The following is an 18,498-nucleotide window of genomic DNA, read 5'->3' on the forward strand; positions in this document are numbered from 1 at the left end:
ACACAGCAGATGAAGGAGCAAGGTAAAACCCCACCAGACCAAACAAATGAAGAAGAAAGAGGCAGTCTACCTGAAAAAGAATTCAGAGTAATGATAGTAAAGATGATCCAAAATCTTGGAAATAGAATGGAGAAAATAGAAGAAACGTTTAACAAGCACCTAGAAGAACTAAAGAGCAAACAAAGAATGATGAACAACACAATAAATGAAATTAAAAATTCTCTAGAAGGAATCAATAGCAGAATAACTAAGACAGAAGAACGGATAAATGACCTGGAAGATAAAATAGTGGAAATAACTACCACAGAGCAGAGTAAAGAAAAAAGAATGAAAAGAATTGAGGACAGTCTTAGAGATCTTTGGGACAACATTAAACACAGAAACATTCGAATTATAGGGGTCTCAGAAGAAGAAGAGAAAAAGAAAGGGACTGAGAAAATATTTGAAGAGATTATAGTTGAAAACTTCCCTAATATGCGAAAAGAAATAGTCAATCAAGTCCACAAAGCACAGAGAGCTCCATACAGCATAAATCTAAGGAGAAACATGCCAAGACACATACTAATCAAACTATCAAAAATTAAATACAAAGAAAAATTATTAAAAGCAGCAAGGGAAAAACAACAAATAACATACAAGGGAATCCCCATAAGGTTAACAGCTGATCTTTCAGCAGAAAGTCTGCAAGTCAGAAGGGAGTGGCAACACATATTTAAAATGATGAAAGGGAAAAAGCTACAACCAAGATTACTCTACCCAGCAAGGATCTCATTCAGATTCGATGGAGAAATTAAAAGCTTTACAGACAAGCAAAAGCTAAGAGAATTCAGCACCACCAAACCCAGCTTTACAACAAATGCTAAAGGAACTTCTCTAGGCAGGAAACACAAGAGAAGGAAAAGACCTACAATAACAAACCCAGAACAATTAAGAAAATGGTAATAGGAACATACATATCGATAATTACCTTAAATGTAAATGGATTAAATGCTCCAACCAAAAGACATAGACTGGCTAAATGGATACAAAAACAAGACCTGTATATATGCTGTCTACAAGAGGCCCACTTCAGACCTAGGGACACATACAGACTGAAAGTGAGGGGATGGAAAAAGATATTCCATGCAAAGGGAACTCAAAAGAAAGCTGGAGTAGCAATTCTCATATGAGGCAAAATAGACTTTAAAATAAAGACTATCACAAGAGTCAAAGAAGGACACTACATAATGATCAAGGGATTGTTTCAAGAAGAAGACATAACAATTGTAAATAATTATGCACCCAACATAGGAGCACCTCAATACATAAGGCAAATGTTAACAGCCATAAAAGGGGAAATCGACAGTAACACAATCATAGTAGGGGACTTTAACACACCACTTTCACCAATGGACAGATCATCCAAAATGAAAATAAATAAGGAAACACAAGCTTTAAATGATACATTGAACAAGATGGACTTAATTGATATTTATAGGACATTCCATCCAAAAACAACAGAATACACTTTCTTCTCAAGTGCTCATGGAACATTCTCCATGATAAATCATATCTTGGGTCACAAATCAAGCTTTGGAAAATTTAAGAAAATTGAAATCATATCAAGTATCTTGTTTGACCACAATGCTATGAGACTAGATATCAATTACAGGAAAAAATCAGTAAAAAAAACAAACATATGGAAGCTAAACAATACACTACCTAATAACCAAGAGATCACTGAAGAAATCAAAGAGGAAATCAAAAAATACCTAAAAACAAATGACAATGAAAACACGACGACCCAAAACCTATGGGATGCAACAAAAGCAGTTCTAAGAGGGAAGTTTATAGCAATATAAGCCTACCTCAAGAAACAAGAAACATGTCAAATAAACAATCTAACCTTACACCTAAAGCAATTAGAGAAAGAAGAACAAAAAAACCCCCCCAAATTTAGCAGAAGGAAATAAACCATAAAGATCAGATCAGAAATAAAAGAAAAAGAAATGAAGGAAACAAGAGCAAAGATCAATAAAATTAAAAGCTGGTTCTTTGAGAACATAAACAAACTTGATAAACCATTAACCAGACTCACCAAGAAAAAAAAAGGAGAAGACTCAAAACAACAGAATTAGAAATGAAAAAGGAGAAGTAACAACTGACATTGCAGAAATACAAAGGATCATGAGAGATTACTACAAGCAACTATATGCCATAAAATGGACAACTTGGAAGAAATGGACAAATTCTTAGAAAAACACAATCTTCCGAGACTGAACCAGGAAGAAATAGAAAATATAAACAGACCAATCACAAGCACTGAAATTGAGACTGTGATTAAAAATCTTCCAACAAGCAAAAGCCCAGGACCAGATGGCTTCACAGGCCAATTCTATCAAACATTTAGAGAAGAGGTAACACCTATCCTTCTCAAACTCTTTCAAAGTATAGCAGAGGAAGGAATACTCCCAAACTCATTCTACAAGACCACCATCACCCTGTTACTAAACCCAGACAAAGATGTCACAAAGAAAGAAAACTACAGGCCAATATCATTGATGAACATAGATGCAAAAATCCTCAACAAAATACTAGCAAACAGAATCCAACAGCACATTAAAAGTGTCATACACCTTGATCAAGTAGGGTTTATCCCAGGAATGCAGGGATTCTTCAGTATACGCAAATCAATCAATGTGATACACCATATTAACAAATTGAAGGAGAAAAACCATATGATCATCTCAATAGATGCAGAAGAAGCTTTCGACAAAATTCAACACCCATTTATGATAAAAACTCTCCAGAAAGTAGGCATAGAGTGAACTTACGTCAAAATAATAAAGGCCATATGTGACAAACCCACAGCCAAGATCGTTCTCAATGTGAAAAACTGAAATGATTTCCTCGAAGATCAGGAACAAGACAAGGTTGTACACTCTCACCACTATTATTCAACATAGTTTTGGAAGTTTTAGACATGGAAATCAGAGAAGAAAAAGAAACAAAAGGAATCCAAATTGGAAAAGAAGAAGTAAAGCTGTCACTGTTTGCAGATGACATGATACCATACATAGAGACTCCTAAAGATGCTACCAGAAAACTACTAGAGCTAATCAATGAATTTGGTAAAGTAGCAGGATACAAAATTAATGCACAGAAATCTCTTGCATTCCTATACACTAATGATGAAAAATCTGAAAGAGAAATTAAGGAAATACTCCCATTTACCATTGCAACAAAAAGAATAAAATACCTAGGAATAAACCTACCTAAGGAGACAAAAGACCTGTATGCAGAAAACTATAAGACACTGATGAAAGAAATTCAAGATGATACTAAAGATGGAGAGATATACCATGTTCTTGGATTGGAAGAATCAACATTGTGAAAATGACTATAGTACCAAAAGCAATCTACAGATTCAATGCAATCCCTATCAAACTACCACTGGCATTTTTCACAGAACTAGAACAAAAAATTTCACAATTTGTATGGAAACACAAAAGACCCCAAATAGCCAAAGCAATCTTGAGAAAGAAAAATGGAGCTGGAGGAATCAGGCTCCCAGACTTCAGACTATACTACAAAGTTACAGTAATCAAGACAGTATGGTACTGGCACAAAAACAGAAATATAGATCAATATTGAACAAACTGATCAAATTTGATCAATATTGATCAAAATATAGATCAACATAGAACAGGATAGAAAGCCCACAGATAAATCCACACACATATGGTCACCTTATTTTTGATAAAGGAGGCAAGAATATACAATGGAGAAAAGACAGCCTCTTCAATAAGTGGTGCTGGGAAAACTGGATAGCTACATGTAAAAGAATGAAATTAGAACACTCCCTAACACCATACACAAAAATAAACTCAAAATGGATTTGAGACCTAAATGTAAGACTGGACAATATAAAACTCTTAGAGGAAAACATAGGAAGAACACTCTTTGACATAAATCACAGCAAGAACTTTTTTGATCCACCTCCTAGAGTAATGGAAATAAAAACAAGAGTAAACAAATGGGACCTAATGAGACTTAAAAGCTTTTGCACAGCAAAGGAACCATAAACAAGATGAAAAGACAACCCTCAGAATGGGAGAAAATACTTGCAAACGAATCAACGGACAAAGGATTAATCTCCAAAATATATAAACAGCTCATGCAGCTCAATATCAAGGAAACAAACAACCCAATCCAAAAATGGGCAGAAGACCTAAATAGACATTTCTCTAAAGAAGACATACAGATGGCCAAGAAGCACATGAAAAGCTGCTCAACATCACTAATTATTAGAGAAATGCAAATCAAAACTACAATGAGGTATCACCTCACACCAGTTAGAATGGGCATCATCAGAAAATCTGCAAACAACAAATGCTGGAGAGGGTGCGGAGAAAAGGGAACCCTCTTGCACTGTTGGTGGGAATGTAAATTGATACAGCCACTATGGAGAACAGTATGGAGATTCCTTAAAAAACTAAAAATAGAACTACCATACAACCCAGCAATCCCACTACTGGGCATATACCCTGAGAAAACCACAATTCAAAAAGAGTCATGTACCACAATGTTCACTGCCGCTCTATTTATAATAGCCAGGACATGGAAGTAACCTAAGTGTCCATCGACAGATGAATGGATAAAGAAGATGTGGCACATATATACAATGGAATATTACTCAGCCATAAAAAGAAATGAAATTGAGTTATTTATAGTGAGGTAGATGGACCTAGAGTCTGTCATACAGAGTGAAGTAAGTCAGAAAGAGAAAAACAAATACCGTATGCTAACACATATATATAGAATCTAAAAGTAAAATAAAATAAAATAAAAAGGTTCTGAAGCACCTAAGGGCAGGACAGGAATAAAGACGCAGACGTAGAGAATGGACTTGAGAACATGGGGAGGGGCAAGTGTAAGCTGGGACGAAGTCAGAGAGTGGCATGGACTTATATATACTACCAAATGTAAAATAGATAGCTAGTGGGAAGCAGCCGCATAGCACAGGGAGATCAGCTCGGTGCTTTGTGTCCACCTAGAGGGATGGGATAGGGAGGGTGGGAGGGAGACACAAGAGGGAGGAGATATGGGGATATATGTATATGTATAGCTAATTCACTTTGATATAAAGCAGAAACTAACACACCATTGTAAAGCAATTATACTTCAATAAAGATGTTAAAAAAAAAAGGGATATGGCAAAAAAAATTTAAAAAAGAGGATGAGAGTTGAAAATATCCTACTCACGGGAGATCAGAGGAAATTCAACTGTGAATAGGAGACCAAGTGGAGAAACCATAAATAAACAAAGGAATTCTCCCAGTTACATGGTGAAATTAGGAAAGGAACACAGGAAAGGGGACAAGGCAAGTAAAACCTCTGTAAATAAAACCCAGGGGTTGGGTGGAGAGCCAGTTTTATAACAAGTTCTGGAAAAAAAAAAAGATATAGAAACCAATCTGCTTAAGGTCAGAACTATTCGAGACTTGGGATGCAACACAGAAAACTCTAACAGTGGAAAGGAAGCTGTATTACTGGAGAGAAATAGAATGGAGTTAGGACTCTTTAAAGAAAAGAAAAGCAGGTAAGAAGGAAAACAAGCAAGCTGTTAGTTGAGAAGCCAAGAGAAAAAATGAAACTTGTAAAAAAGCTTTCTTTTCATCCTCTGTGGATTGTTCTGTGCATACCGGGCACCTGAGTCTTTAAGGGCTGTGCTTAAACCATAGTCTGAACTCAAACTCTTGGAGGATTTTATCCAATAACTAAACTCATGATTTGCCTGAGGCAGGAAGTAACTCAACAGGGTTTAAAGATAAGCCAGAGATAAATTTCACTAACAACAGCAACAACACACTTACCTGTTTAAAATATTTTAGTGAGTACTGATACATAGGATCTATTTCTGAGAGGCTCGCAATAACAAAGTACATAGCAGAGCCTTGAGTGGCCACTGGACGATACTTCTCACGAGCAACGTTTATCATCTGTTCAGTGGACTCTGCTTCCTTCAGCCTGATTTTAATGGCACCAGAAGTGATCTGAATAAACACAAGAAAAAAAGTTCTTAAGGATCTGTTTCCAAAAAATGGTGGGATTTTTGGAACATATCCAGTTAGGTCTAGGAAGGAAAGAAGGAGATGATGAATTTGTGAGTATAATAAGGGGACCCCCAGACAGATGACTGAGTCTCAGGACTCAATGACCTTCTTCTGGCCGAGCTGACCTCTTTTCCAGGCAGAGTTAGGGATGGGCAAATGGAAATAGGCAACACAAGGAGCCCGGGAAGAAGTGGAGCAGAACTTCTCTGAGCCTGGAACCTGGGTAACTTCTGACATGGAAACTCTAACACCCAGTTGCTCTCCAGTTCCCTTGTGAGCAGTCCTCAAATGATTCTGGGCTCCCATAATAAAAGGAGGTATGAAGGGAGAAGGGACACCCATGAAACTGCCCACAAGAGGCAGGTGGAGAGAGGCTGGAAGGAAGTGGTACCATATCCCACTCTAGAATAACAAGCAAGTCTAACGTTCTCTCTCTTTTCCTGACATCCCAGGTGTAGGCAGGGAAACTCAGGGGTAGAAGCTGTCGTTTGTGAAGGGTTGTAAACTGTAATAAGTTGGAGACGTTTACAAGGTGTGTTGCTGTTCTTTTGGTTTTCTGTCTTTTGGGTTTGTGGTTCTGGGGAGCCTTCTGGCCAGTGAGCTTTCCAAGATACCTTTCTCTGTCTCCCTCAGTCTCTCTGTCTTTCCCTATGGCTGTCTGTCCTCGTTCTCCCCCTCCCCCTCATCTTCTTCAGGTGTGGACATCCCTAGGTTGGGAGATCCTCTGTCTCAAGGAAGTCACAGGGTCTAGGGCACGGACCGTGAACAATCACTATGGGCTCGCTGGTCAGTATTTGCACTATTGAAGGGGATCATCAGGTTTCTGTCTAGAGCCACACTGCCCCCTGTAAATATAATGTGAGCCACAAATACAATTCTAACTTTTCTAACTTAAAGTAAAAAGAAACAAGTAAAATGAATTTTACAATATACTTAACCCAATATAATCCAATCTATCTTGATATATATCAATATATAATCAACATAAAAATTTATTGAGATACTTTTACATTTTGGGGGATTAAGTCTTGGACATCTGGTGTGTATTTTACACTAACAACACATCTCAGTTCAGACTAGCCACATTTCAAGGGCTCAACAGCCGCACGTGGCTAGTGGCTAAGTCTAGACTGTCCTCCCCAGCCCACTAAGGGAGGGGGGACTTGGTGCAGAAGCTGTGCCCTGGAATCAAAGGCTCACATTCTCCCCATGTTGACCCCTTAGGAACCTGAGGAGGTAAGAAAGGGTAGAGTTGAGTGAGAAACACCAGTCTCAATACTGGACTCAATTAAAGTCTTTACATCTGAGTAGAAAAAGGGAGGTTGACATGGGAGCAGTTGAATTATGGAGATCTACCCACAAACAATGCTTTATACACTGGTGAGCACAGGCCCTGATAATGCAGAACCCAGGGCTAAAGAGAAAACAAAGTGAACCATTTACTTCTTTTGGCCAGAGAATATTAGAAGACTATACATCTCAGTTGAGTTTAGTAACTACTTATAGACATTATGTCCTAGAGACTTGAGGCTTCCACAGTGGTGAGGGAAGATAGACCTCGTTTTAAATGAGGGCTCTGGGAATTTAGGGGAGTATGAACTATAGGCAGGAAGTGGCAGGAAATGCAGCCCAGGAGCAATCAGTCCTGTCTCTACTCTACAGAAAGGATGTCTTCAAGGTAAATCCTTGCAAACAGAAACTAGTTGACAGATAAAGATGGCAATCAGAATACAAGTACCTTTACTCCCTACTGAAACCATAACAGAGTTATAGTGAAGGGATTTTTAAAAAACACTGCAAATCCACAAAAATGGGAGGAATGGAAGAGGAAATAGCAGACAGAAGGGTGGTAACAACCTAGCAGACCCAGGAAAGTGGGTTTCTGAGCTGGCAAAGGGGAAAGCCAAGAACTCACACAATTTGTAAAATAGATTCTTGCTGCATGGAACTTAACAACCTAACAGAAGAGAAAAGACATGTAATTGTAATTACCTATGACATAAGGTAAACAGTGACAAGTGCTGTATTAGAGGTGCAGATAAGGTGTCAGGTGTGTTCCAAGAAGGAAGCAATTCATTCCAGCTGGGAAGACCAGGGAAGCTGCCTGGAGGGGGGTGACATTAATATGTGTATGTAATTGTGTCATTCCTTTCAACTTATATCTTGCCCCAGTTCTTTATGTGACATGTTTTGTTTGAAAAATGCAGACAAGAAGAGCAGTTGTTACAGTTTATCTACCTTTCCTTCGGTTGGTGAGGGGCCTGCTAGCCAGGCACGTTATTGTGTCTGCCTGGCAGCTCAGGGGTGGCTACCATTCTTGCTTTAAAAGACCCTGCAGGTTAGCACAGGGAGATCACCTCCATGCTTTGTGACCACCTAGAGGGGTGGGATAGGGAGGGTGGGAGGGAGATGCAAGAGGGAGGGGATATGGGGACATATGTGTACATATAGCTGATTTACTTTGTTATACAGCAGAAACTAACACAACATTGTAAAGCAATTATACTCTAGCTGCAGTGAGCAGGGGTTACTCTTCATTGTGGTGCACAGGCTTCTCGTTACAGAGCATGGGCTCTAGGCGCGTAAGTTTCAGTAGTTGTGGCTCGCAGGCTCTAGAGCACAGGCTCAGTAGTTGTGGCGCAGGGGCTTAGCTGCTCCGCGGCACGTGGGATCTTCCCGGAACAGGGCTCGAACCAGTGTCCCTTGCATTGGCAGGCAGATTCTTAACCACTGTGCCATCAGGGAAGCCCAAATTAACACACTTTCTATAAATAATAAAAATATTTTACTTGCCTTTGAGTCCTGGAGTGTGTCAATGAGTTCTTCATTGTCCAGAATATTTCCCTCAGATGTGAAGAGCATTTTCAGGATTTTCTCTTCGATAGCTTTCAGCTGGTTTTTGTCAGCATTGATCCTCACAATGAGCTTGATCCTTTGTTCTTCCAACTCAGGCTTCTCAAGCCGCACGACATCACTGATGCCAAAGTGAATCCCTAAATTAGGTCTTTGTCAGGGCCCTGAAGTTGCTTCTATTTTTCTTTTCCCATTTCTCATTGTTCTTATCCTGAATACTACTTAGCTGAATACTAATGCTACCAGCCACATCCTAATGCACAAGGCCCTCTTTTGCTGGGTGTCCCAGTGGCTATTCAAAGCATTATGTATATGTTCTGATTATTTATCTTGTATTTCAGAGACCTGCACCTGACTACAGCTCCCATGGCTTCTGCTCATCTTCTCTTAGGAAAACCTCTCAGTGCTTGATGTCTCTAGTCATTCAATTTCTGTTTCTAACGGTTGCTTGTGCCAAGCTGAAATGGTGCCTGGAACGTTCTTTCCAACCCGACATGGGAGACTCTGAAATTCCATCACCTCCATGAAGTGATTCTTGGTCGCACCTAAAAAAGGTGCTTTACCTCTAGCCTCTCCCATTCAAACATGCGAACTTATGTCTCCTCTCACTTGTTCTTTTGTCATTTGCTCCCATCCTCTATTTGTGAGCTAATCTTTTTCTTAGTCAAAATTTCTAAACAAAATATTAGGAAACCTTTGCCCCCCCAACCCCCTTTCTTTTTACCTTAACAACTGATCCTCCAGACCTGATTTGGTTACTGTGAAATTGATGATGGTAACTTTGATGCACACCTAGAAGAGAAGCATAGAGTAATCAGTTCAGACTAATAAAGTAGGAACTGCTTTCTTTATTAGAATAGGGCTCATTATTACCCAGCTGGATGTATCCTGGGTCTAATGGTGAACTCACTACCCACACACACGGCAAGCAATAAAATCTTAGTCTCACAAAATTATAATGTGATTTTCTCTGCTGCTATGAGTGATAATCTTGTTTCTCAAATGCCACCATTAGAGAATGATGTTTTAAGGAAAGGTGAGCCAGTGAAGGGTTAGAAAGAAGCAGGGATCAAATGCTAGCTGTACCCGTCAGTGTATGTAGGATGTGGGACAAGCCAGTCCATTCTGAGCTTCAGGTCCTGATCCTTAAAAATTGAGAAAATAGGAACAATGCATAGGGTATTTGTGAGGACTAAATGGGCTAATAAAAATCACTTAGTTATAGCGACTTTCACTTAGTTTGTCTTTGTTAAAAAGATGATCTTATTAATAATACATAGAGCTTTACATATTTTGTCTCATCATACTATATTTATGAAAAATTGTTACTATAATATTCTGATGTTATTGAATAAGTCAACAGCAAAAATCACAAATATAATAAGAGTGTTTGAATGTCATATATTTTATATACACTATTCTTTTCTTAAATTATTTATTTATTTATTTATTTATTTATTTATTTATTTATTTGGCTGTGTTGGGTCTTAGTTGTGGCATGTGGGATATTTGTCGCGGCATGCGGAATCTTTTGTTTTGGCGCATGGGCTCCAGAGCGCGCAGGCTCAGTAGTTGCGGTGCAGGCTTAGTTGCCCCACGGCATGTGGGATCTTAGTTCCCCGACCAGGGATCGAACCTGCATCCCCTGCATTGGAAGGCAGATTCTTAACCACTGGACCACCAGGGAAGTCCCTATACACATTATTCTTTAAAAATTTTTTTAATTTTATTGAGGTATAGTTGATTTACAATGTTGTGTTAGTTTCTGCTGTACAGCAAAGTGATTCAGTTATACATATACATACTTTTCAAATATTCTTTTCCATTATGGTTTATCACAGGATATTGAATATAGTTCCCTGTGCTATACAGTAGGACCTTGTTGTTTATCTACACACATTATTCTTATTTAACCTTCATAAACAAATCCTTGAAGTGGCCTTTGTCTCCACTTTATAGTTGATTGACTCAAGGATCCAAGAAATGGAATAATTTACCTGGAGTCACAGAGCTGGGATTGGGGAGGTGTGTGATGTTCCCTCTCAAAAGTTAAATAAAAAAAAAAAAAAAAAAAAAGTTAAATAAAGTGAGAAATCAAAGGCTGTGAGTCAGCACATGGGTCACTTTTCTCAACTCTAAAAGGGAACTTGGGATATGAGCTCTGGCAGCAGTTGTGTAATTAAACTGCTTGAGGTTGACAAGGAAAACCCTGACCTAGACTTTTAATATCAGTAGCATTTCCCTCATTTTATGCAAGAAATGTGTCAATTTCATTCAACCTGAACACATCTAGGGAAGACAGACAGCTATGAGGAATTCAGTAACTAAAATGAAATGACACTCTTTGGAATGCTGTATCCCAAGACGATTTTTAGTGGAGGATGGAGGACTGAAGTTCTGATTGAAGTCCCTTCCCTCACTGCTTGGGCCCCATTAGAGAAGGGGAGGCCGGCGGGGCAGGGAAGACCCCGCAGAGTGAGTGGTTGTGCCTGGAGCAGAGTCTGCAGTGGGCTTTGCTGGGGTAGAGCTGCCCCTCTGCGCCCCCTGCGGGAAGGGAGAAAGGGGTCCCAGCTGTCTTCTTTTCTGTTACAACTGCCTTGGGCTCTGCAGCACAAGAGTAGGGCTTCTTCTGGATCTTACCGTGGTTCAGAGACCTGTGTATGGACGTGGGCTTCACACAGCTCCCTTCAAATAGTCTGAGAGCATGAGGAAGGGGAAGGGACAAGATGCCCCTTCCCCAGAACTCTAAGTACAGATACTGGACGTTAGAATCATGATTCTCCAATGTTGCCGGTCACCAGAGTTCTTAAGCAGGCTGTCTGCTGGGCACCTGCACACTTAGACACTGACAGGTACCCCCTCCCCCAGAGGCTCTCTTAGGCTCTGATTCATTTCTCAGCCACAATAAGAGGGGACAAATGGCCTTGTTCTAAGGAGAGAGAAGAATGATGAGAAGGGAGTGGTGTCCTGTGTCCCGAGGAGCGGCTGGCGACCTGGAGGAACAAGGCAGGAGCCGAAAAGGAGCACAGGGGAGTGAGACGGGGCGGGGCCTGGGGGCCAAGTGGGGAGGGATTTGCGTCCCAACCAGAAGGTGAGCAGAAAGCGACTGGAATCAGGGTCAGGCCTCAGAAGAGAAGCGAGTGGAGGATGGTGGGAGGAGGGGCGTGGCAGAGGGGAAGCGGTGGGAGACCCATCACACCATTAAAATCCTCTCAGGCTGGCAGCTCGTACCTCAGGCAGGTAGTGAGGGTTTGGCAATTTGGTCGTCATATAGAACCTGAAGTTTTTATCATAATCAATGTCCGAGTCTCCAAGGCGAATGAGCACTCGTCCACCACTGATGAAAGTCTGTTTCAAAAGGATGGGTTCCAGAGCTGGATCCAGGATCTCTCTAAGCTTAAACATTAAAACAAAAATATAAAACACAAGTCGTTAAATGGATGGCAGCAACTTTTCCAAATTTCTTAGGCCTCAGACTTCACTCTGAATGGGCAATTTTTCTGTGATCTTATGGATATTTCTTAAACTCCTCTCACTACCTCTAACAGTGTACATTTTCCAGGGATTGTTTCATTGATACTCTAAAGAGATAAGAGCATAGGAAGGACATTTATTTATTTGGACTAAACCTACACATGATTCGGCCCCAAGAGAAAGCAGCTAAGAAAGAAGAGCCCACAGGGTGGTCCTTGAACAGACCCCAGACAAAGGAAGCTCTGTTCACCTTCATGGTTTTTCTAAGTCAGAAGCTGCAGTTTCCAGCTTGCAGGCCGATCTGGTCCTCTGGGGCCTGTTTTTGTATAGCTCTTGAGCTAAGAATGTTTTTTACCTTTTTAAAGGGTTGTAAAATAAACAAACAAAGCCCCAAAACTGAACAAAACAAAGAAGAATATTTGTTCAGAGAATATTTGTACAGAGACTGTATGTAACCTGAAAAACCTAAAATATCTGGCTCTTTATAGACGTTTGTGGATCTCTATTCTACATGACAGCAATTTTTTTTCCCCTAAAAGCAAATCTGATTTTTGGTAAGAACCTAGGCATGCAGACATTGCCAACAGACCCCACGACAAACATCTTTGTACAGCATGTATGTGAGGGGAGCCTGTGGCCCAGGAGCTATCAAAATTTGATGTAATCAATAGTTAACAAATCTATTTCATATTGTGATATGGTACCCAAGCATGCAAATTCTTAAAACAAAAGTCTATGAGATAAGGTTTCCCTTACTATCCACGATACAATTTTGTGTTTTTAAAGTCTATTCTATGACACATCCCGCGTGGAAGAAGTAGACTAAGCTCTACCTGAGGATTACTTGGCTACGTGTTCAACACTTTGTCTCCATTTCCTCTGATAATATGTTTTCAAGTATATCTTTATTTTTGTTAACATTTAAAAATCTGTATGGCACGACAACTACTTAAGGGGAAGATAAGATTTCTTTCTACTAAGTGTGATACTGTGATACTTTAGGCACTAAAACAGAGCTAGTTTTTCTTTTCTAGTTTCATGTTGGCTTATTTTAACAGACCGAAGTAACGTTTGTTGTAAAGTATATGTAACCTATGTTAACTTCGTGGTCCGAAGTGTTTAGCTATCAAGCAGATAGGTTTAGTAGACCAAATCTTTTGTCACTGAAGTGTTTTGAAGTATATACCTTGATGTTTACAAGAAAAATACTTGTTAAATCAACTTTCATCTTCTGGGATCTACTTTTTAAACCTTCCATCCCCTGTAGTTATGGACTGCATGTGCCAGGCCTCTAGAACTTAGTATGTTCAACTGAACCAACTTGATGGGAGTAACTATCCATAGGGCTTGTTTTCCAAAGAAAAGTAATGTTTAAAGTAGCAAAATTATAAGCCTACCTAGGCATGTTGTAAAGCCATTTGAAAAGTGACTCAGAGCAAGTTTTGTGAGTGGAAATGTAGTGCCGTTTTTTTTTTTTAACATCTTTATTGGAGTATAATTGCTTTACAATGGTGTGTTAGTTTCTGCTTTATAACAAAGTGAATCAGTTATACATATACATATATCCCCATATCTCTTCCCTCTTGTGTCTCCCTCCCTCCCACCCCCCATCTCACCCCTCTAGGTGGTCACAAAGCACAGAGCTGATCTCCCTGTGCTATGCGGCTGCTTCCCACTAGCTATATATTTTACATTTGGTAGTGTATATATGTCCATGCCACTCTCTCACTTTGTCCCAGCTTACCCTTCCCCCTCCCCATATCCTCAAGTCCATTCTCTAGTAGGTCTGCGTCTTTATTCCCATCTTGCCCCTAGGTTCTTCATGACCATTTTTTTTTTTTTTAGATTCCATATATATGTGTTAGCATACGGTATTTGTTTTTCTCTTTCTGACTTCCTTCACTCTGTATGACAGACTCTAGGTCCATCCACCTCACTAAAAATAACTCAATTTCGTTTATTTTTATGGCTGAGTAATATTCCATTGTATATATGTGCCACATCTTCTTTATCCATTCATCTGTTGATGGACACTTAGGTTGCTTCCACGTCCTGGCTATTGTAAATAGAGCTGCAGTGAACATTGTGGTACATGACTCTTTTTGAATTATGGTTTTCTCAGGGTATATGCCCAGTAACTCTTCCAAAATATAGCAGAGGGAGGAACACTCCCAAACTCATTCTAAGAGGCCACCATCACCCTGATACCAAAACCAGACAAAGATGTCACAAAGAAAGAAAACTACAGGCCAATATCACTGATGAACATAGATGCAAAAATCCTCAACAAAATACTAGCAAACAGAATCCAACAGCACATTAAAAGGATCATACACCATGATCAAGTGGGGTTTACCCCAGGAATGCAAGGATTCTTCAATATACGCAAATCAATCAATGTGATACAGCATATTTACAAATTGAAGGAGAAAAACCATATGATCATCTAAATAGATGCAGAAAAAGCTTTTGACAAAATTCAACACCCATTTATGATAAAAACCCTCCAGAAAGTAGGCATAGGGGGAACTTACCTGAACATAATAAAGGCCATATATGACAAACCCACAGCCAACATCGTCTTCAATGGTGAAAAACTGAAACCATTTCCACTAAGATCAGGAACAAGACAAGTTTGCCCACTCTCACCACTATTATTCAACATAGTTTTGGAAGTTTTAGCCACAGAAATCAGAGAAGAAAAAGAAATAAAAGGAATCCAAATCGGAAAAGAAGAAGTAAAGCTGTCACTGTTTGCAGATGACATGATACTATACCTAGAGAATCCTAAAGAGGCCACCTGAAAGCTACTAGAGCTAATCAATGAATTTGGTAAAGTAGCAGGATACAAAAGTAATGCACAGAAATCTCTTGCATTCCTATACACTAATGATGAAAAATCTGAAAGTGAAATTAAGAAAACACTCCCATTTACCATTGCAACAAAAAGAATAAAGTATCTAGGAATAAACCTACCTAAGGAGACAAAAGACCTGTATGAAATGTAGTGTTTAAGTCACATTCTGCTTTAAAAGTTGTTACAAATACAGATGAATTAAAAACAAACAAGCAAAAGTCTATTCTATTTCATTAGAGAACGCTGATTGAGGTTGATTAACTCGATTTCACACCCATGAATGGGTGGAGACAAAGTCTGAAAATACCACCCCACAAATGTAGAAAGCAGCTAGGTGTACAATCCGAATGACACCTAGTCACAGAAAGCAGGAAAGGCCCAGTCAGAGTGTCCTCTTCCTGGCCCCGCTCCAACCAGGGCCCCACCCCCCACTCCCAAGAGCACGCAGCTACAGGTAAGAGGCTCTGCTCTCCAGGGGTAGAACATCACAGAAAGTCTTTTGTCCATTGCCATGAGAAAAGAAATTCCCTCAGGACCGCCTGTGTCACGAAGTAAACTGGGGTTTAAGAATCCAGTTAGGGGACTTCCCTGGTGGCGCAGTGGTTAAGAATCCCCCTTCCAACGCAGGGGACGCGGGTTCGATCCCTGGTCAGGGAACTAAGATCCCACATGCTGTGGGGCAAATAAGCCTGCGTGGTCTAGAGCCCGTGCGCCACAACTAGAGAGAAGCCTGAGCACCACAACGAAGATGCTGCGTGCTGCGACTAAGACACGATGCAGCCAAATAAATAAATAAATGGTCCACATTAAAAAAAAAAAAAAAAAAAGAAACCAGTTTGGGGCTAACATAACTGGGCCAAGGATTTTTGGAGACCTCACCCCCTCCTGTAACTTCAGGGTTTGAATGGGGGCCTGGGACCCATTACAGAACTTTGACCATTTTGGTCAAGGCCACAAGCCACACATGGAAGCTTCCTGGGCTCTTTGTAGCTTGAGCTTGGAGCATGGTAACTTGCTGTGGATTTTCTAGATGGTCAAGGCTGCTCAGATGGTATACTTAACCTTTCTGTGCCTCAGTTTCCTCATCAGTAAAATGGGATAATAGTAGTAACCACCTTGTAAGGTTGCAGTGTGAATTAAAGAGTTAATACACATTAAATACCAACAACAGAGTCTGGCATGCAGCGAGCACTCAGTGAGTGGTAGCTGTTGCTAATATTACTGATTATTCCAGGCACCACGCCAGGGCTGCAGCTAAGCTGCTCCAGGTCCACAGTCTTTTCTGAGCTTCTCGCCATTCTGTTGCAGCAGAGATCCTTCTAGACATGGTTACACTGAGGCTCAGCTCACAGTGTTCACTTACTCATTCCTCTCATAAAATAGAATGCGAAATTAGGGAAATAAACCATAATTATTACCCAGTTTCTTTTGTGCCCACCATTGTAAATGCTGTCCCCTTTGCCTGGAAAGCCCATCTCTCTAAGCTCCTCCCATGGCGAGCTCATCATGTAGGTCACAGCTTAAATGTTACCACCTGTAGCCATGCATCTACTTTAGCTCCCCCCACCCCCTTATTGTCTATGTCAGCACTGGGCTTGTCCCTTCAAAGCCCCTACTGCAAGTTCTCGTCCTCCCTTTCTGTCTCATTTCCTCTGTCTTTTCTCTGGTTATTATCTCTGTCCCCAACTAGACCGTAAACTACTAAGGGCAAGAACCGCATCTGTATTGTTTGTCATTGATTCTCAAACAATGTGTGTTGAATGAATGAACAGTTTCAAAAACATCCACTCTTGGAGTGATTCTGAGGAAATACAGCATGTAGACTCAACAAACATCAATTCTTTTAAAATAAAAGTTTATATCATACCACTTAATCTAATTCTGACCTTATATCTAAGTGGAAAATAATGTTTATGCCCATTGGGGTGTTTTACTGGCTTCACATCACTGGTGCGAGGAGACACTCCCTGATGACACTGCTGCTTTGAGTTTTCGGGGCCGCTAACGATCAAGATCCGCAGGAGGCCTGAGAATCAGTAGTGTCAGAAAACAGAGCCTATCCCACTTAACACCAAACGAATATCTTCCAAATATTCAGTCAATCACAGACTGCTCCCCATTCGAGAGTGTATTGTTTAAGGAGAAAAGCAATTGGTTTGACCAGCTAGAAAAGTGCGCTGACTGGGGTCTTTAGTGTGAGGCAGACATGGCCTGTATAGGATTCCAGATGTGATCTGAAGGTTGGAAACTGACTAAGAAAAGAAAAGTAAAAAGCAAACCTCTTCCAGTAAGATGGGTAAACCAAGTCGGATTGAATTTTCAAGTGTACGTAAGAAATTACTATCCGTGAGTTTAATGATCTTTAAACCATTTTTGCTTTCTTTGTTTCTTATCCAACGGTTTGCCTGTATGAGAAAGCACAAAGCAGGACATTTACTTTCGAGTTTGTAAAACAGTGGTAGTTTTTAAAGTTTAGAAATTTTGTTCAATCTAGAAACAAGTTTGAAAGATAAGAAAAAGATAAAAATATACCACTCCCCCTGCAAATAAAAATACCTTCTAAATCTAATGTTTGGGATTCTTGCTTTTGTTCAAATTTGGGGCAAATGAAGAAAAGACCCATCTAGGAAAAAAGCTCATGCTTAAGGTGTTCAAGATTGTCTTCCTTGCTTTCAAATGGATTCCTTTTTCTAAACCCCATTTAGAACAATTGATCCATGGACTTAAGTTCAGATAAGGGGATTCTGTAAATTCCAGGCAGGCTTGCCCTAAAATTCATCACACCCTGACTTCATTCTCACTCCTTAGACCTCTTAGGAACAAAGAACAAGGACAGGAATGCATTTCTGCTCCCACAGAAAACAAATGGTCAACCCCCTAAACAAACCCAATCAATATCAAGTGTGCAGACCCCTATGTTCATGGCAGCACTTCTCACAATAGCCAAGGCATGGAAACAACCTAAATGTCCATTGACAGATGAATGGATAAAGAAGATGTGGTACATATATATGATGGAATATTACTCAGCCACAAAAAAGAACAAAATAATGCCATTTGAAGCAACATGTATGGACCTAGAGATTATCATCCTAAGAAAAGTAAGTCAGAAAGAGAAAGACAAATACTATACGATATCACTTATATGTGGAATATAAAATATGACACAAATGAACTTATCTACGAAACAGAAACAGACTTGTGGTTGCCAAGGGGGAG

General features: G+C 39.9%; 1 protein-coding gene across 1 annotated transcript in view; it reads right to left on the reverse strand.

Moving 5' to 3' along the window:
• DNAH6 (dynein axonemal heavy chain 6) overlaps positions 1-18,498 on the reverse strand; it is a 293,021-nt gene that overhangs the window by 71,959 nt on the left and 202,564 nt on the right. Inside the window, exons 56-60 of the mRNA XM_082425941.1 lie at positions 17,559-17,684; positions 12,180-12,344; positions 9,673-9,740; positions 8,889-9,069; positions 5,856-6,035 (exon numbers count right to left, since the gene is read on the reverse strand). Coding sequence (XP_082282067.1) covers positions 5,856-6,035; positions 8,889-9,069; positions 9,673-9,740; positions 12,180-12,344; positions 17,559-17,684 — 720 coding nt within the window. The remainder of the gene's footprint in view (positions 1-5,855; positions 6,036-8,888; positions 9,070-9,672; positions 9,741-12,179; positions 12,345-17,558; positions 17,685-18,498) is intronic.

Source organism: Balaenoptera physalus (genome assembly GCF_965194825.1).
Source record: "Balaenoptera physalus genome assembly, chromosome: 15".
Taxonomy (NCBI): Eukaryota; Metazoa; Chordata; class Mammalia; order Artiodactyla; family Balaenopteridae; genus Balaenoptera; species Balaenoptera physalus.